The following is a 20579-nucleotide window of genomic DNA, read 5'->3' as shown; positions in this document are numbered from 1 at the left end:
ATAGCGAGGTATTTTACATTTTAAATTTTCTCCTCACACACACATACAATTCAATTTTAAATGGTTATAACTTTATCTATAGCGTTTTTAATTAGTTAAAAACGTATGTACTTTTATAATTTAATCATATAACCTTTTAAAATATCTTCATGTACGGGCATAAAAAAATTCCCCCTATGGAAGACGCCACTGCATAACTGGTTTGGAGCACAAGTTAATTATGAAGTTGCGAATGGGGATGATGATGATCGTCAGACGTTGACGTTCAGCGACACGAGACACGAGATACTCGGGAGCTGAGAGCCGAGACCCGATCGATTGAATAGTTTCGCTTCGGCCGGCAAACGTGCAAGTTGTGAGTTTGTGGACGCGCGCTTAAAGCAAAGTTTCTGTAGCGAGTCAAGTTACTCACCATATAAAGCAACGTAACTGTTCAGTAATACATATACGCATTCAAACGCATACGTGCACACCATCTACGTACTTACTTGTATGTATGTATGTCGGTAGATACAGATGTGTTTGTACATTTTGTTTACTGCCGGAGCAACAGCACTAAAACAAACAACCAAGTGAAAGAGGAAACAACGAAAACAGAGCCCCAGTTTAACATCTGACGAAAAAAGAGAAATTTTCGTTTGTTCTGTTTGCGACAAATCGGAGCTACGCACAAACTATTTTCGATATAAAAAAAAACAACAAACAAGAACATCAATACTTTTATCCCGAGTGTGACTGTTGATTCCCGTTAAAAAATGGCCAGGTAAGCAAGATTGGGGATCGATTATACAATGGTCCATCTAACAAATATCTCTAGCCAGTTTGACTGCTTTTGCTAACACTAATATGCATGTATTTACATATGCACATACATACATACATACAGGAGTACTCGTGCTTTTCTAGAGTGTGTTTCATTGCATATCTTATATAAATTAAAATAAATTTAGCAAAGTTTTGAGTACGCCAATCCAAGATAAAATGTGCGCGGGATGCACACAACTCAGAATGTTCTGTTAACAGCAGATGAGTTAACAGAGACGAACACATGTATGTGTATGTTAACTGTCTAATGTTATTATTAATTATTTGCAGTTGAACACATCTTTAATGACTTTTTGCAATATAAATTTACAAATGTGTAAATAGATAGCAATGTGTATAAGAATAATAATAATAAACGTTAGATAATCACTTAGTTGCAACATTGTATCTAACAAGCAGAACGAGACTTCTCCGACCCTCAAAAAAGATACTCTTGTATTTCTGATCACCATCAGATGTTGTTGAAAACCTGCCCCTCCTTTCGAATAAACAGTTAAATCTCAGAGAACTCCACCTCTTAAAATGGAAATTCGTCTACTAGTTTAGATGATACTAGCTCTCTAAATTTTGAAACTGACCCAAAAAAGCTTGGCGTATCTTGGCAAGAACCGGATTAAATTACCAGATCATCATGATGCCATAGAAAGCATCTTACCAAATTCGACGGTTAATGAAATACATAAATTAAAATGATGGCAGTATTATTTTAAAAATATTCATAAGCTTACTTATATGTGTGTTTGTACGAATATTTAAACATACATATTATATATAAAGTGCTACTGAGTACTTCAAAGTATATTTACCATCGAGTTCCCACAGACATCTGTCGCAGTACACGCCTTTATTTGCTATAAACACACACTCCTCCAGACTTGAAGTGTGAATTATTCAAACAAATTGAAAAACTATGTAGTATCCGAAACAGTATACGCCTCTTAAACTTTGACCTAAGCAATGCTTACCGCACCGAATTTCAATTTATAAAATTCCCAAGCGCGACGTTACCTGCAATCACATTTAGAATGACGTTAATTGTTAGGCATGAAACTGGTTACCTTGACAGCAGAAGCAACAGCCTCAAGTCAAGTGGAAGAGGCGTTGATATATGATGCAGTGGCTCAAGTGGAAAAATACGACAGACAATGAGAACCACCGCAGTTGACGGCGGCCAAGTACAGTGCAAAACGAGCTCCATTACATGCAATTATGTCCGCTTCTTGAAACCACAAAATAGTGATTAAAACTCCCAATGTTCGTTCCGTCTTTTAACTGCAACAACAAGGTTGAATCAGTGTACACCTGCCTCTTGGCCCTGCCCCCTGCGCCCTCGGAAGTCTGAACATATTAGCGCTGTTTTGTTTTTGCGGCAAATTTTATTGAGCTACTTGACGAGACGTGAACATTAAGCAGCCTTCAGATAGTCATCATAACTACTCCCTAGGCTGACGCATTTGGCGGCCCTTTGCTACAACACTTGCCACATAAATCCCCAATTAATTATGGATACAGATAAGAGTTACGCTCTACTTGGGTCTGATTCAAGAAAACCTGTTGGCAAATTCTAATCACAGCAACTCACAACACAAAGATAATAATATAATTTACTGTAGCTTTCAAATTAAAACCCGGTAGAAAATTGGCAAACCTCTTGCGTGGCAAATTCACTAATTTACTAGCAAATACTAACTGGGTTTCGGTTCAATCCAAAGAGATAGCAAACTTGGGCTCAAAGTGAAAGCCAGCTAGTCGTGAGCTCAAGTAGCATCTATGAGATCTACAATTGTAGTGCTGAGCAATGACGAGGCAACTTGCAGTTGCAGCCATTCAGGCTTTGAACTAACTTAACGCTCAAATTGCATACGATTACAACAAATATGTACTTATAGTATATGCATGTTATTTTCGTATGTAAATTGAACACATTTTCTTAATGTTGGTTTTATTTGTGCTTTCAAAACTTTCAACATCTAATTGCCAATGGACAAACTTGGAGCATAAATACGAAAAAGCAAAAACGTCATTATAAAATCATTTGCCATGACCATATGAAGAGTGTCCAAGACAAACTCGGATGCGGATGCAGCGACTAACGCGAAATAAACTAATTGAGACAGTTTGTTATTGCGTGTTCGCGACTTGGCCAACAAAACCTGTCATTACAAGCGGCTTTTGACCCAATTGCAATTAGCATTTATTGTGGTTACGCGAATTTAGATTACTCTTTCTTTAATGTATTCGAAAAGTTTCCGTCTCGAGTGTCACCTTTGGTATAACGACAAATCAAAAGCTCTTTGGTGTTCATTAATGGAAAACACCTACGACATGTTGTTAGTTACATATTGTATAAATATTAAAGTCCAACTTCAGATAGAATTCAACTATGATACCAGAAGTTCGTTCATTCGTCTTGAACTTTGGACATTGGATCATTGTATAATCAGTTGCGAGAAGTGCGCCAAAAACTTGTTAACTCGGACCAGGGAAGCATCCACAGCCACGCACGCGTTGCTTTGCCTAATGATTTGATGTCGTAACCGAGTTGAGATGAGGCGAGTGACACTCGCCAACGAACCTGCTAGCGATTGAATGTCGACCCGACTAGGGAAAGTTTTGTCTTTTGTCTTCACTTTGTTTTTGTATGTTCACAATGATGCTCGTAAAACAGAATCTGTAAATATAATCGTATATATGGGAAATAGCTGAGTTATATGTTAGTTATATAAACCAAACTGTGTGCGTTTCAACTGATGAATTTTTACCCACTCACACAGCACGCCGATTACAGACTTTTATGCGGGCCGCAATGTGTTTATCACGGGTGCCACAGGTTTTGTGGGCGTCACCATTGTGGAGAAGCTGCTGCGGGATGTGCCCAATGTGGGCACCCTGTATTTGCTGATGCGCGCCAAGAAAGGGAAGAACATCCAGGAACGTTTGGAGGAACTGAAGAAGAACTCGGTGTTTGATCGATTCAAGGAACTGCAACTGGAGTCGCGACTTTCCAAGATCGTTCCAATTGAGGGCGATGTCGGCCTAGAGAATTTAGGCATCTCGCCAAAGGATCGCCAAACTCTTATCGAAAATGTTAATGTTGTATTCCATTCGGCTGCCACGCTAGATTTCTTCCAATCCCTGAAAGAAACCACAAACATCAATCTACGGGGCACACGTCGTGTTGTGGAGCTCTGTCAGCAGTTGACCAAATTGGATGCCTTGGTACATGTGTCCAGCGCCTATGTGAACTCGTACATTACTGAGGTGGAAGAGAAGCTGTATCCCTCGCCAGATGATCCCGAAAAGATCATTCAGCTGGCGGAAACTCTTAACGACGATGCTCTCAAGGAGCTGGAGCCAAAGTAAGTTGACAAAGTCGCAGTCTATTTGAGAATTGCTCTTAATCTGTAAGCTCTACAGATTACTAAAGGATCATCCCAATACTTACACGTTCACCAAACATCTGGCGGAACACGAAGTGGCCAAAGTTGCAAGCAAATTCCCCTGCGGCATTGTGCGTCCCAGCATGAGTGAGTTGAACGAATGATAGGAGATCTTCTGAACCTCACTTATTTTGTTGCATTGCAGTCACGGCTGCCTGGAAGGAGCCAATTCCCGGCTGGACGATTTCGAAGAACGGACCACAAGGCTTCTTCATGGGCGCTTCAAAGGGTATTTTGCGTCGATTACCCTTGGATCCCACTCTGATTATGGACTACATTCCCATCGATGTGGTGGTTAATGGCATCATCGCTACTGGCTTCTATGTCAATTCACTGAAGTGAGTTTTGCAACAAATTGTGCAAACTTATAGTATCTTTTGCTAATGACATTTTATTGCAGAATTAAGAATGGCAATCGTCCAGCCGAGCTGCAGATCTTCCATCTTACCTCCAGTACATACAAGCCTTTCCGTTTCGAGTTCTTGACCGACAAAATCAATGGCTATCTACACGAGTATCCACTCAATAGTGCCGTCTGGTACCCCAATCTTCGTCTGGTTAAGAGTCTTTTCCTGTTCCGTCTCGGCGCCATTCTCTTTCACTTCATACCTGGCTTTTTCCTCGACTTGGTTACCAAGTTATCAGGTGGCAGGCCCATGTAAGTACTATCCCTATCTACAATCTTCTTCCTTGACAATCATCCTTATTCACACTTACAGCTTAATGCGCTTGCATAAGAATGTATGGAACTCATTGAATACCCTGGAGAAGTTTATATTTACGGAGTGGCATTTTGATAGCAAACGTCTATTGGCTCTGTCGAAAGCTCTAGATCCCGTTGATAGAAAGAAGTTCATTATCGACATTAGTGAGCTTACCTGGGATGAATACTTTGCCAACACTATTCGAGGTGTGCGTCAGTATCTGAGCAAGGAGTCTCCAAAGAACCTGGAAAAAGCGCGTCGCAAAGATAAAATGTTAGTAGACTTAAAACTACTTTCGGTATATTTGAATATCATTGCTCATTTTATCGAATTTTTCAGTCTCCTGGGCCTCCACGTTGTGCTGCAATTAGTCTTCTACTACGGCATCTTCAAATTGATTATTGGGTTGACCGGGGTGTCTTCAGCGAAGGCTGCTCTCATATTGCCCGTGTTTTACTATCTGTTTGGACTGATTTAGGGTCAAATTACATCTGAGCATGTATGTTATATATAGTTCTAACAGTTCTCAATTATTTATGTATAATTTGATCAAGGTTTGGTATTACATTTATTCATTTATTCTGAATGCAAAATATAAGATAACCAAGCTGTGAGTTACAGCATGAAAACAAAACAGTGTTATGACTTTTAAATACTGTTGGGCGCGAGACTGTAAAACGACGACTTTTGATTACCATTAATCGATCTTTTTAAAACAATGAATCGATTAGTCGAACCCAATTCCTATTTGATTCGACCGAACTGAAGTTCCAATACATAACAGCATTTCGGTCATAGAAATAGAATACATTCATGACATGTTTGATAATTACTTATGAGGAAAAAATATATATCACTTTAATAATTAAATGCCGCTTACACTTGAAAGAGTATTCTATAAAATGATTGATATTATATATTTTAAAAGTAAAAAATTAAGCACCAACTGCAATAATTTCTATAACACAAATTTAAACAATATATACCAAAGTATAACTTTTGGTATTTTCCGTGTCTAATTATATGACTGGCTACACTGACATTCATGTTTAAACGATGTTTTTAAATTTTGTCGATATAGTATCGATATTAACTCAAAGTAGACTCCACATATTCGATATTAATTTTTTAACAACATTGGTGACGTTAGGTTATTGCTCAGCTCTGTTATCTATCTGTGCGCAGCCATATTGCTGTTTTCAAATTCAAGTTCAAGCAGTTTACGTGTTTTTCATTGTTTTTTTTTGTTCTTACTTTAACCAGAATTTACATTTAAAACTTTTATTCATCGCTCATAAAAAGTGATGTTAATTCAATAAAAAACTAAATAATCGATCGCTGCTAATAACAGTTCAGTAAAATGTTAAGTCTGGTTCACTGTTATCAAACAATCAGCTGTTTTCATTTGCTACTAAGTTCGCGGATCAGACGGATCGCGTAGAAATCGAACGAAAATCAAAATAAATACAATTGTTGGATTAATAATAAATGTAAAAAAAAAAATAGAAAATACGCTTGGCGAGAACGATACGAAACGGAAATTTCACGAGCGAGTACAAGTGCGTTGTTCTGCGAGTGCAAAGAATAAAGTGAAAGCCAAGCCAAAGGCCAGCAATAAAAACGGCCGCAAGAAAGAGAATAAGTGAAAACACAAAAGTTCATGCAATACCCAAGTGTTGTTGAGGAGGAATAAACACAAAGCAAAAGAGCGCCCATATTCTAATTGTCTTGTTTTCGTAAGTATACAATGTGATTAACTATTTATGTACATAGTATGTGCATATATGCACAACGACTACTATTACACATGCAACAAGTTGCATCCGTGTCTAACCCCTGTCCATAAATTTGCTACTGAAAATTAAGTATGCGTGTGTGTGTGTACACAAAACTGGCTGTGCACCTTTTGGGCCATGTTTGCGTTTTATTTCATATTCTACTATGTAATTTCTTAGGCCAGGCCAGCTGGTATTTTATAAATTTTATTTGAATTTTGTATTTTTTATCTATTATTGCGTAGCACTGCTGCCAATGTCACCTGTTTTTATGCACTCGCTCTCTCGTTCGCACTTATTCAGAAACACTAACACATACATGCCGACGATCTGGCTGGTTTTTATCTTGCCATACCTTGTTGTTGTTGCCGTTTCTGCTGTTAATACAGCGAGCCGAGCAGCGTCGCGTCGTCGCCGTTGTCGCTCTACGTGTCTCTTTCGCACATTCGCATTGTGTGAGTGTGTGTTTAAGTGCACGTACATACACATGTACACACAGCCATACGCGTTCATGCACATATGTATGTATGTGTGTACTTATCCACGTATGTATGTTTTTATATGAATATTTCCGCCCCCGCCCCATTACCACAATGATAACACAAAAACCGTGACAGGGCATAGACTTGGGAAAGAGCGATTCGGGACCCGGGACCAGGGCTGTTACCAATTTGCCATTATGGCCCAATTCTAACGAAAATATTTAAATATGTTAGTGTGTATACAGGTATTGCTTTGGTTATATGTATATTTCCCCATAATTTCTAATCTAAAAGTGCAAATATTGATTTTGTTTCAACGACTGTTTGCGTTCGGGGATTTTAGCATAGTTTTATCAATGGTCGTCGCTGTTGTTTTTTCAACTCTCTGTCGCCACGGACAGGTTCCATTGTTGTCACTCGCCTACTAGAGATGAACACGGGCCTAGCACGGCGTGTCACGATCAGTTTCGATAATTGATAAACTACGTCACCCGACAACAACAAATATTTTTGTCGACTTTTAATTTAGGTTCTCTCATTTCTTGATATAGATCACTCAATAATAGTTGTCATCTATATGTTGATGCGTGGCGCAAACTTTTGCGCTTGTACATGTTTTAAAATCTGTTGTTATTGTTGCTACTTGTCGTTTCCATTTTACGTCTTTGTTTATATGTATCTATTGTTGTTGTTGTTGTTGCGGCGGCGGCGGCGGCTACTCTCGAGCTGCTGGGGCCTTTGTTGTTGTTATTGCGGGAATTTCCCTGCATATTTACGTATTGAAATTATATGTACGATTAAATATGATGAACTATATACACACAACCCTCTATAAGGCTGATAATTTCAACGTAGTAGTAGTTGGCAATCTAAGCGCAGAGCCTATTAAACATTATTATTATTATTTCACAAAAAGTGTGTATACTTGTTTTGAGCACATTTATTAGCCTGTTCAAGCAAGCGCCTACTACTATACTTAATGTAATTAATTGCTAACAGTCAACACTTTATGTACCCAGCAGAGACCTCAGATATAATAAAAGTATAAAATAAATTTGATAGAGGGGACTTCAGTGTACAATGTGCCAATCATGACTTTAAACATGTGTATTTAACTTTATCAGCACTTTCATTTTTAGAAATTCGTAATCAACATCTGAGCAAATGATTTTAGCTCTTTAAACATTAGATGAATGTTCATATAAGTATACAAATTTGCAAAATTTGCCGCTAAACACGAAGCGGTTTTCCTGATTAGAAAACCCCAATTTAACACCATATTTCCCCTAGCAACCCCTTCAACTGGATGTCGTTTATTTATTTATTTTTTTTTTTTACTTTAAGTGAGCACCTTCTAAATATAGCTTAAATTGTTGTTAATGTTGTTGTTATTATTGTTATTGATGTTGTATTTTGCTTCGCATTGATTATTTTCACATTTATGAAGAGGCTAAGAACAAGAAAGCTAGCCGAGCATCCATCAGAAAAGCAAACTCGTCTAGAAAATACCCTATATCAAGTTTACTTTAAAGTGGTCCACTTACGGTGAAAATATGCTCATATATAATCGAGTATTGTGGAATTCCTCATCATAATCGCTCATTTAACAGAGAACCGAATAATATTAACTCTCTTGAAGAAATCCCTTAGCTCACATTAGCCGTTGCTGCAACGGGATTAATATATAAATAACCCATATCTATCTTTGAATACAAATTGTATGATGGATTTTATTTTCGCGCTATACAAAGTAATATTGGGGCAGGAGAACGACAGGAGAAACGATACGCATTTCAGTCTTGTTTCCAATTCGAAATTCGCGCCAATGACGTCAGTCAAGGCCTGACGTCTGCAGAAAATTCCGCAAAACGCCTCTTCAAATTATTGGCAAGCAGCAGCGGGCGCACAAAATAGAAAATACGAAATAGAACAAAAAAAAAGAAAAAATAACAAAATACAAAATAAAATTAAATTATTTTTGTTCCATTTTGCGTGTTGTTTCCATTCCATTTCATGTCTTTGCATTTGATTTATAATATTTCGTTTATATTTAAAATTATTTTCTTTTTCTTTCCCTTCGTTTTGTATTTTGTCGGTTGTTCCCTACACAAAGTGAAAGTTCTTTTCCATGTTGTGTGTATAGCACAGTTATCTAGTTATTTTCTTTCTAGTTTTTCTACGCATTGTCTTCGAGAACCGTATGTTTTCTGTTTCAGAATTGAGTGTCTGATCGGTGCGTGGAACGGCGGTACATGTATAGTATATTGTTTTTCTCTTTTTCATTTCAAATATTATTTATTTATTTATTTTTTTGACATAGCAGACAATGAGATTTCCGGCCGATGCATTGATACTTCAAATGTTCGACCTTCAAAGGCTGTCGTTACGGTAATCTATATATACATATGCGAGTATATCTCATTAATGTCGATTACCGAACTGATAAAAATATGCCATACGTAGAATGTATTCTTTTTTTTTGTAATAGACAAAAACAAATATAATTAGCAGTTTAAAGGTCAATTTGAAGGGTTCCCAAGCTGTATAAATGCCCTAAAATCCTATAGGCATTAACTCGATTTATATCAAATCCATTGGCTACGAACTGGGTCAGCAACAGAAAAAAAAGGGTGGCGCCAAATACCAAAGCATTCGGAAAAACCTAAACGTCGGAATTTCCTGTAAACGGCAGATGATCCACTTGAAAATCTGTTGATCGACTGCACGGAAACCCCAAGTATTATACCCTGTAATGTAACAGCTGCTGGTATAATAACGTTCACGTATTGAAGAGCTTTCTGAGTTCATTTTAATCTAATAGAAGAATAAAGGGTATTTAGTGGTCAGCACTGGCGTGTATTGAATTTTTGCTTGTTGATCTGTAAATACATTTAACGAAGAATACGCCAAGCGCCGCCAAAGTTTTCACAAAAGCATTTTAATGAATGGAATTTTTTTGCGTGAAATTACAAGAAGATCCGTTCCGATCGAGCCATAAAACTTGTACATACATATGTGTTGCCAAAAATTTAATTAGTTTATAAACTTTTGTTTTGTTGTTTGTCGCTTTTTTTTTTTTTTTTTTTTCTTATATGTATGTAGGCTTTATGTTTGGCAAAATAAATGAGTTACCTTTGCATTTGATAGATGTACATATGTGCACAGATGCATACAAATATACACAAGTATACCATGTTTATAAGTATGTATATACAATATGCAGATGTCTGTGCATACATCCCGTTTTGTATATTGCTTTAACATACACGAGTACTCTCAGTTTCTTCTATATACTAAGCAAGAAAAGCTGCACATTTTGACGTCGATTTTCTTTCCTTTCCGAGGCGAAAACTCGTGCACATTTCGTATATCTATTGCATATATCTGTATCTATCTGTATCTGTATCTGTATCTCGCTAATTGTGAAGGTCGTTTACGTCTGCAGCCGTTCGTTTGTTTGTCTGTCTGCGCTACACCCTCGCAATAAGGCGCACGAAACGAACAAGCAAACAAAACGTAAACGAGATAAATTATTGAAATAAAACAAATTTTCATTATTGCCTCCCCGTTCAATCAAAATTCCCCTGTATACCATTATTTTCTTACGATCAGGCAATAGACATTCGAGAAAAATATATTTCAATATATCAATATACGATACAAATATGGTATATAAATATACTAAAAGTTGACTGGCCTTTTATCGTAATTTCAAGTAAATGTTTAATTTTCTTTTGTAATTATTTTATGTAGTGTATTCAACTATCTGCTTAGCTTCAAATACTATACAAGTTCTGGCCACAGAATTTTGGTTGGAATTTGATGGAAAAATAAAAAAAATCGAAAGAAAATGTTCAACATTTTTGCACTGAATTCTTGATGTTGTTTTGCCTTTTAATTACTGCTTAATTTAAAGTTCGCTCGCATTTTTCAAAATTTTAAAGCGAATGAGCAAAAGGAAAAAATTTCGTCAAAAAATATATAACCTACATATTGGAAATAGATTTTTGTGATATATTAATATAAAGGGTATCTTAGCGTCGCTGAAAATATGTTGAATTTATTTGCTATATCTTGTTGTTTGGTCAAATTTTTCAACTAAAAAATGCTGGAAACAAATTCTCTCGCTATTCTTGTGTTAATAAATTAAAAAAAGTGAAAAAATAGAATAAATAATATTTATGCCGGTGGCCATTTTAATGGCGCCATGTTAAATGTGCCATCGCAAATTTAATGCCAATGCTTTATTATTAATGCGTTTTTTGTGCATAAATGTTGAGTTTTTATTGCTAGTCTCGTATTTTTGTATGTGAGAACGAAAGTTTATTATTTGTTTTTATTAATATCGTCAGTAGTTGTTTCTATTTGAAGAGCTCAGGTGAGCCGAAAATCCCCAATATATCGTTGTAGATATTCATGCATATGTATTAGGGCTGATTTAATACATATTCTTTAATCTATATTTAATCCTTGTGACGATGTGTCTGGTAATTAAGTATGTCTAACTTGAAGATAGTCTAGTCGATTCTACATTTGTTGATTTGATCGCTCTTTTTTGATAATTAATTAATTTCGTTCCTAAACAACTCTTTCACCTCAGCATATCATTTATTTTCTTCTCATTATTTTTCGCATTCGTTTTTTCTTTCTTTTTGTTGATCTCTTTGCCTGCTTTCAAATATTTCATTCAATTTTCGATGCTTTTGTGCAACACCCACACAAAAGTTTATTTTTAAGAAATTTATAAGAGCAAAATTGCTTACCAACACAAAAAGAGTGCGAGAGAGAGAGAGAGAGAAGAGTGCAGAAAAGAAAACTCAATACAAGTGCAAAATATTTCTATTACTTTTTAATTTTCTCAATGTGTGCGTTTGTCAAAAATATTGAATGATTTAATTGATTCGTTTCACTTCATAACATTTTAAAGGGAATTAATAGAACTAATGAATACAGCGTAATACGCTTTGTATTATTGTTATTACTTCTTTGTTTTTTGTTGATATTTATAGTGGGATGCATTACACATACACATATTGTGGCGAGAAGGAAATTATAAGTTGTGTTGTTATTCGACGGCATTCATTTAATTGTGAGCATGTTTTCACATACACTTGTATGTTTATACGTATGTAGAAACAAACATATGTATGTGAGATGTATGCTTCTCAATTTTTGTAGACTCTTTGAAATTATTTTCGAAAATGTTTTCAGTTTATCGCTGGCATTTAAGGCGTACAAACGCGTCTCTCAGACTTTTGAGAATTGCGGAAAACTGCGGGAGATTGTGTTCTGTTTTGATAAAAAAAATATTTCAGCACATTAAAATGTTAATAAGCATATTTGAATATGTATTATAATGATTTAGCTATCAACGTGCAAAAATTTATGATTGAACATGTGCAGAAAACTGAGTTCTAATTAAATTGTGAAATAACTCGGATGTTAATATTTATGGCAAATAACACAAATACAAAACAAACCAAACAAATACATATACATTGAATGTAAATGGCAATAAACAATATTCAATTATTAAAAAAGGACTGAAAGCAAAGCAAAAAAAAAATTGTGTGTGTTTAATGTTTAACAAACATCATCAATCATATTTATAAAACGATTTTCTTCGAATTTTCTAAGTGCGCGATTAAATCAATAATATTCAAAATTAGTTCATATCAAAATGTAAGTGATTAATAAATAGAAAGAAATTAAATAATAAGTGCGAACTTATAATATTTATTGACAACTTAACTCTCTGGACGTCACATTTTCCAATTCATCAATGCCAATAGTTGCTCATTATTTCTGCACCTTATTTGTCTTTGACATAGAGTCGATGTCATCCTTGACACTGGCCTAGCACTGGCAGCAGCACGAGATAACGAGATTTAGCTGGTCTGTCTATTTAATTTTCCCCGTTCGTCTTTCTTTTATTATTATTATTATCGTGTTTCACATTTTGCGTTATTTTCGCACAAAAGTTTTGAGCAATTTTTTATGCTTCGCCTTGAATGGTGTCATAAATATTTTTAAATTTTCAGTCATTTGTTTATTGTTCTCGGTGCTTATCCAAATTGTTTGAAGCTCTTTGATTCTTGCCAGCTTCTCTGCTTGCATCGCAGCAGCAGCCACAGCATCGACATCGGCATATTCATTGAGTTTGCTTCGACTTAGCTGTTTGTGCTAATTCTAGCCATGAACTAATGAGCGGGAGAGGTGACGTTCGCTTTCTATTTCCATTTCCATTTGTGAATCATTTAAAATCGATTCTTAATTTAATTAGCGCACTAATTTCCATTATTATGGTTGCTTCTTACAGGTCTGCAGCAGTGACAAATGATGGCCTAAAATGGCGGCTACACCACCAACGCCGCCCGGAGCCAACAATTTCCAATTAAATGGCAATTCTCCACAGCAACAGCAAAGAACAGCGAATAATCCAAGCCACAACAACACGCCCTCCATAAGCGAGGCACTGCATCAACATTTTCAATTCAAGGCACTGCTCAACGCCGACGAGGATCAGCAGCAACAGTTGCCCCCCAAACGGATCAGCAGCAGCAGTAACAACAATAACAACAACAACATTAGTAGAAGCAGCAGTTATGAACAGCTGGAGGAGGCAGCAAGGCCAAAAGCAAAGCTAAGCTGCCAGTGCACAAACATTAGTATTATGCACCTGTTCCATGAGATGAAGCAGGAGTTTCCAACGCTACCCGATGCCCTGGTGACGCAATGCGTCAATGAGAATTGCCATCAGCGTGATAATTGCATACAAATGTTGAAAAAGGAGCTCTCACTGCATCCCATACCCGTGCAGTCGTATCCCGCAAAGGTGTTGCAACAGCAGCAGCAACAACAACAACAACAACAGCTGCAGCAACATCAGCTGCAGCAACGACAGACAAAGCCACCGACGCCTTTAAAACCATCACGTGCTGCGCCGACACAACCACCCATTGGCCATGCCAACGGTAATGGCAACGGCAACGATAGCGACAGTGTCGAGGCGCCACCAATTGTACCCCCAGCACGTCCGCGTCCCACCACATTGAATCTGCAACGTCAGCTGAATGCGCAACTGCAGCAGAAGATACAACAGCGTCAGCAGCAGCAGCAGCAACAACAACAGCCACCACAGCTGACGCCAGGTGCACAGTATAAGCCATTGAGGCGAGCGCCGCCGCTGCCACCGAAGCGACAGACAGCGATAGCGAGCAGCGGCGATGGGGCTGCGCTCTCACTCGCACAGCAGCAACAACAGCAGCAGCTGAGCAGCTTCTCCAATGATTCCTCCTGTCTCACCAGCCCTCTCAGCTCTAGCGAGTCTGAACTGTCGCTCAGTGTTTCGTTATCATCGCCAACGACGTCAGCAGCAATAACAGCAACAGCAGCAGCACCAGCCCCAACAGCAACAGCAGCGACGCCAGCACCGACGACGACAACAACTGCGCAATTGCGTTCTCCAGTTCGACATCGCTCAGTTATAACGCTACAGCCGGAACCGCCGTATGCACGCGAATTTTCAAACAACGCCGTCGCAATATCGCCAACGCCGCCATCGCCCACATCTGGAGCGAGCACCCCGAGCGGAAGGAAGAGCTTCACATCGCTGAATCTCACATTGCGACAACCGCAACAGTCGAACGGCGGCGCTGCGCCCGCGACCATTGACATTACGGCCGGCCCGGCGGCCAGTGGCAACGGCAGCAGCGGCATCACATATTCGAGCAGTAGCTTTGACGCGCGTCGTGGCACCCATAAGAATTTCCAATTAATCGTCACCGACGAGGGCAGCGTCTTTAGTGCCGGTTGTGTGCGTCCTCAGGTACCGCTCTACGCGCCCTGCCCTCCCCCACCTGTCCTCGCCACCGATGGAGCAACGCCACCGCCATCCGCATTTGTTTCGTCACAATCGCAGCAACAGCAACCGCAACCGCAGCCAACGGCTGCAGTCGAAGAGATGGCTCAAGTATTTCCATATCCAACACAGGCGCAGAATCACATTGTCGCCTCCAACTACAACAACAACCATTTGCACAACAGCAGCGCTGACAACAGTCCCAGCGTCACACACATGCCCCTCTATGAGGGCGTCGTGCCCGAATGCGATCGAGAAGGTGAGTGCAAAACAATTGGAGTATGGGGATAGGGGATGGGAATGGGAATGGAAAGGCGGCAGAATCATGTGTTCTCGGTTGTCTAGTGCTTATCGTTCACTTCGCGGAATGTCGACTTAAATGAGTGTGACTATCGCTAAGGTTGCGATTAATCATTTCAACAAGTATCGATATATTCGCTAGCGACAATTAATTCGAAAACTGATCGAAATGAGATTGGCGACGAATTGAAAATCTGCTTATACGAACTATCAGGCTTTTAAAGATTTGATAAGAAATTGCAGCATTTTTAGTTATTATTTATTTAATATATATTTCAAGTCAAAGGTAATTGTTATAGTTTCGTCATGTTTCGCATGCACGAAATCGCCCGATATCTGAGTTCTATTTATGGCTGCTTTTTTCGTTGTTATTGTGTCTTAATCGCGCATGGAAGTCCCGTTGTTGTTTTGGCCTTATCAGACTATTCCGTTTACAATTGATAACAAATTAAATTACGCCCCGAAATGAGTACGAAAAGAGAATGCGAGAGATAATTTTTTATTCCAATCGTTGTGAAATGAGAGAGCAGTTCTCTAATGAATAATACGAAGGTGTGGAGTCTTGGTGTTGAGTGTGTTTACTAAAAACCAACATACTGCAATAGAATTGCATTTACAGGTTTACTTATTTTTATACTCGCTACTGATAAGGTAGAAGAGTATTATAACATTGTGCTTTCAGGAAATGTATGTAACAGGCAGAAGGAGGCATCTCCGACCCTATAAAGTATATATTTTCTTGATCATCGTCAATAGTCGAGACGAAAGCCATGTCCGTCTGTATGAACACCTTGATTTTAGAGACTATAAGAAATGGAGATATTATTTTCGAGTGCACTTATTATGCTTGCACGTTTGTTTCACATTTTTGCCACGCCCACTTCCGCCCCCGAAAGTCGATAAAAATCGAATAACAAGCATAATTTTGAAGTTACAGACATTATTTTTTATCCATATAATAACTATAGCTTTTATGATTTCAAAAAATTTATTTGAGATCCGATAAAAATTGTTTAAGAAATACTTTGAATATAATACTATATGTCAAATATACCTTTGGATTTTTTTTTGTATTTTTGCGGTATATAAATTTGATATATTTGATATTTAATACCGCACTACTGCACAATCACACTGGAACTTTCTTATTTGATTAAATACTAATTACAATAAAAATATTGAGGTTGATCCTTAATCACTAATTTTTAAATACCTAAATTACTATATTTTTGTTGCACCTGCATATGAATTTACTGTGGTTTCATCAAATATATTTTTAGTGAAACGTAAATAGAAATGATAATATCCATAACTAATCGTTTGATGCATTTAGTTTACTACATAATCTTGTGATTAGAATATAACTTAATCCATTCATATATAACTTACCAAGGTGTACAAATACACCTATCCCATCGACATACATATTTACATAGATATATGTATATGCATGTCGCCCACGCTTTTATTTATCTATATGCAGAATCCGGCACATTATTTGCTGTCGAAATGTCTCTTGTCTGATTTCTTTGGCCTTTGCCCATTTCTTTTTCGCATTCCCCATTGGCTTTATTTCATTTCATTTTGTTTTCGCATTTCTCTTGTGTTTTTCTCGATGCTTTTAAATAATTTCAATGTGTTTCCACCGGCGGCGCATCCCCCGCGAGTTTCTCTGACCAGTATATCGTATTTTATTTATACAACAATTTTGCTCTCTTCTCTGCGGTGCTTTGTTGTTTAGATTCGTTCAAGTTCAGGGCGAAACGAGCGACGAGAGAAACTAATTCGGATTCCGTTAGATCATATAAGGCGACTACTTGACATGTTAAGCATACGCAGCGTGGGCCGCCTCAAGAAATTCGGGGAAAGAAAATCTTTTTCAATATAATTCATGGCAAGAATGATGGTGATGAAGATAATGACGAAAATTGTCGCGCTGACATTTAATCACATGGTTCACAAACTATAATAAAAACAAAAGCAAAAACACTTAGACTCTTAGGAAACGCATTTGTTTTTAGACAAGAATTTAAAGCGACAGTCAATCAAAGTCGAATAACGCTACCATTACGATTATATATATGTATGTGTGTATTCGAGATCATTTCTTTTTCTATCTTACTTTGAAATTATTTTTCGCGCTTCCCATTAATGAATTTATTTATCAATTAAAATGTTTGCAAACACCCGCAGATGACGTACAAATTTCATCCGAATTTCCTCCTAGTTTTATATAGCAGGCCACATAACATTTTCGCATATTCATACATAACACTATGGATGTCCGATGGGTCTTGAGATCCTCCCTTGGCCCATTGCCCTGTTTGCTATTTCCGTTAGAAATCTATCAAATGTCTAAAAATATTTGCCTCTGCTTTAATTTTATTTCATATTATTTGAATTTTGTTTTATTTTCTTTTTGTTTGTTAAAATCAAAATCGAGAAAATCGTTTCAAATGGGGCGATGCGCTGCTTATTTTCAGGAAAATAAATTATTATTAGATTGATTTTTCGTGTGTTTGCGCATTTTGACTAAATTTAAATTTGTTTATGAACTTTTAGCGTGCGCAAAAATGCGCGCCATTATTTTTAGCAACAAACAGAGTAATAAAATGTGAGGTATTAAGCAAGCCCATTCAAACAGACACTAATGCCAATAGAGGACATATTCATTTACTATATAATACATATCGATAACTGATCGTTATTTGTGCTATTCTGCTTTCAGCCCATGCAGCGACCATCGAGCGACAAAAGACACGGCGCGATAAGCTAGCCAATGTGCTGCGTGATAACAAGAAGCGCCTGCTTAGCCTTGAGCAGGAAATTAACATACTGACCGAACCGATACCAGTGGGCGAATCGGAAAGACTGGATAGAGATATAAGGAAGCTTACTGACGACTGTCAGCGGCTGCTCAATATGATAAATGGTAAGGCGTACGAATTGAGATTGTATTAGATACACTTATTGATTCGGATTCCATCTTCCATCTGTTGCAGATCCCCAACTCAATGGCACTGCTGCCGCGTCGAATCCCATGAATCGTCAGCTCTCAGCGCCCGCGAGTAATAACAGTCAGACACCGCAGCCCCACCCACGCCAGCGTGGTGTCCCTGGCAGGGTGCCTCCAAATTCGCTGCGGCTTCATTCGGTACCGGCACCTCCAACACAGTCGCAACTAGACTATGTGCAGCAGCATAGCAGTGCGCCCAGTTCGGCCTGCCTGACGCCGCAGCAGCAATACCAACAGCAGCAGATGCATCTGCAGATGCAGGAGCCGCCACCCACCTATGCGCAATACTATCAGTTTCAGCAATTTCTGCAACATCAACGTGCTGAGGCGGCGGCGAGAGCAGCGGCAGCTGCACCGCATTCTATCCCACCTCCACGACCACACACTAATGATGAGGAGGAGGAATCCCTGTCCGGATCAGATGAGGACGAGGGTGAGGAGCCACTGGACACGTGGGCCTGCAACTTGTGTACATTCCGCAACCATCCGCAACTGAACGTTTGCGAAGCCTGTGAAAATGTTAGGATCCAGCCGGGTATGATACGCATACTGCCAAGCGGCAATGATAATGCAAATTCCTCGCCCACATCAGCTGCTGCAGCTGGAACCGATGGTAATCGGCAGCAGCCATATGCTTTACACACGTGATCGATTGTTCGATTGATTGATTGATTGATTGATCGATCGTCTGCTTGCCTGGCTTGATAAGTGATAACCATCATACACTTGTGTGCTAATTGCCAAGGATCCGAGCTCCATAAGTTCTATGTAGATGCGTACATAGATATAACCAACCCAGAGTTCTCTAACATGCATGGTTTGCTCGTGTTGTGTGCATGTTGGCTTTGAACTTTGAAACTGTGATAGAATTTAATCTAGTTTCCAGTTAAGCATAAGTGAGAAAGTCAAGTCATAAAAAAGGACATCTAATGTGTGTGTGTTTGTAACCGAACTTGCTCATTTGAAAGACACAACAACATTAAAAAGAGAGAAACCCAACTAAATTACATATATTAACATTCAAATTTATATATATATACTAATTATTGTATGTATGTATGTAGAATGCGCATACATTATTAACAATATTTACACATAGATTTGTTTAAATAATATTTATGTAAATTACAAATGCCTCAATATCTGTTTTAGCGATATCGCTCTACTACTAAGTTTATTATTAATTTAAGCAGCTTGCATAAATAAAATACAAAAGTTATTTCAATATTTACCAAGTCTGCTTTTTGCTCTTTTTGCCTCCGCGCTTAATTTTTTTTTTTTGTGTATATGTATTTTTAAATAAAATTATTAACATTGTTTTGCAGCACCAATGCTTAACCGTGAGGACATACATATTACTCTCTCACCAGGCGAAAACCGTAAGAACCCCTTGCGTTTTTAATAAAGGTTTTTTGTAAACATATTTTTATTACACAGGTATTATACACTCTTGGATACTGTCGTGACAGTTGGCCCAAACATTTAACACACAGAATAATAAATAAAAACTAGACAGCACTCACACCGATTATACATACTATGTGGGTTCCTTAAATTATTGTAACGGATTAAATTTGCTTTTGTAATTGTATTAAAAATTGAGACGCTGCTGGCAGCGATCGTTGTATATACTTACATACATACACATATACTTAATAATACAAAAATAATTGTTGATTTTTTGGTATAAGAATCAAGACTTAGTAGCACTTCTGTACATTTAATATAGTGAATTTTAATTGTAATATGTACAATTTGTAAATAAAAAAAACTATACATATAAAGGTTTTCTACAACAAAAACTGAAAACTATTGTGATTTTAATTAAAGTTTTCTTTCCTTAAATTTTGTATATTATAATATGTATATAAATTTACTACATTTCTTATGTTTAATCGAATGTTTGTATGGTATTGGATATATCAGACGGAATAGTTATACCTTTCATGCCCGAAGTAAACTAGGATCACAAAAACATATTTAACGCAATAAGTGATTCATAGAACCCCAAGTAATGTTCGATTTGATTTTCCTTTGGCATGTATGTACATATGTACTATGTCTTTAGTGCAAAAGGGAATCCCCCATAAAAAAGTCCTCAACATTTTCAATCGTAATCGAAATTTTAAAGCCAAGTCAATGTAGCCTACCGGCAAAGGGCGAAACTGTTGCAACA

At 37.7% G+C, this 20579-nt stretch overlaps 2 protein-coding genes across 4 annotated transcripts; both read left to right on the top strand.

Annotated features, from left to right (window-relative positions):
• Positions 1 to 3579: 3579 nt before the first annotated feature.
• Positions 3580 to 5603, top strand: LOC133845387 (putative fatty acyl-CoA reductase CG8306; the record flags this gene model as incomplete). Its single annotated transcript, XM_062279848.1, has 6 exons — positions 3580 to 4184; positions 4243 to 4352; positions 4411 to 4603; positions 4666 to 4923; positions 4985 to 5242; positions 5309 to 5603. Coding segments are annotated over 6 exons (1563 nt in total), but the record flags the coding sequence as incomplete, so codon positions are not given.
• Positions 5604 to 6279: 676 nt separating this feature from the next.
• On the top strand, positions 6280 to 20038 carry LOC133842824 (ataxin-2 homolog). 3 transcript variants are annotated; one of them, XM_062276081.1, is made up of 6 exons: positions 6280 to 6705; positions 13546 to 15346; positions 18116 to 18319; positions 18390 to 18938; positions 19729 to 19782; positions 19841 to 20038. In XM_062276081.1, the coding sequence occupies exons 2-6, from the start codon at positions 13576 to 13578 to the stop codon at positions 19867 to 19869; spliced, it is 2607 nt and encodes an 868-aa protein (XP_062132065.1). In that variant the 5' UTR covers positions 6280 to 6705; positions 13546 to 13575; the 3' UTR covers positions 19870 to 20038. The 3 variants fall into 3 exon arrangements, with proteins under 3 accessions (XP_062132065.1, XP_062132063.1, XP_062132064.1); XM_062276079.1 differs by lacking the exons at positions 19729 to 19782; positions 19841 to 20038 and having other exon boundaries at positions 6286 to 6705; positions 18390 to 19535; XM_062276080.1 differs by lacking the exons at positions 6280 to 6705; positions 19729 to 19782; positions 19841 to 20038 and adding an exon at positions 12890 to 12908 and having other exon boundaries at positions 18390 to 19535.
• Positions 20039 to 20579: the final 541 nt, after the last annotated feature.

The sequence above is a fragment of the Drosophila sulfurigaster genome, chromosome 3 (assembly GCF_023558435.1).
Source record: "Drosophila sulfurigaster albostrigata strain 15112-1811.04 chromosome 3, ASM2355843v2, whole genome shotgun sequence".
Lineage (NCBI taxonomy): Eukaryota > Metazoa > Arthropoda > Insecta > Diptera > Drosophilidae > Drosophila > Drosophila sulfurigaster.
This window is presented reverse-complemented; position numbering and strand designations above follow the sequence as displayed.

Excerpts from the sequence above, each read along its gene's own strand:
- LOC133842824 (XM_062276079.1), top strand. The coding sequence starts at position 13,576 with ATGGCGGCTACACCACCAACGCCGCCCGGAGCCAACAATTTCCAATTA. Across the intron at positions 15,347-18,115 it reads GCCCGAATGCGATCGAGAAG|CCCATGCAGCGACCATCGAG; the intron begins GTGAGTGCAAAA and ends TTCTGCTTTCAG. Across the intron at positions 18,320-18,389 it reads GCTGCTCAATATGATAAATG|ATCCCCAACTCAATGGCACT; the intron begins GTAAGGCGTACG and ends CATCTGTTGCAG.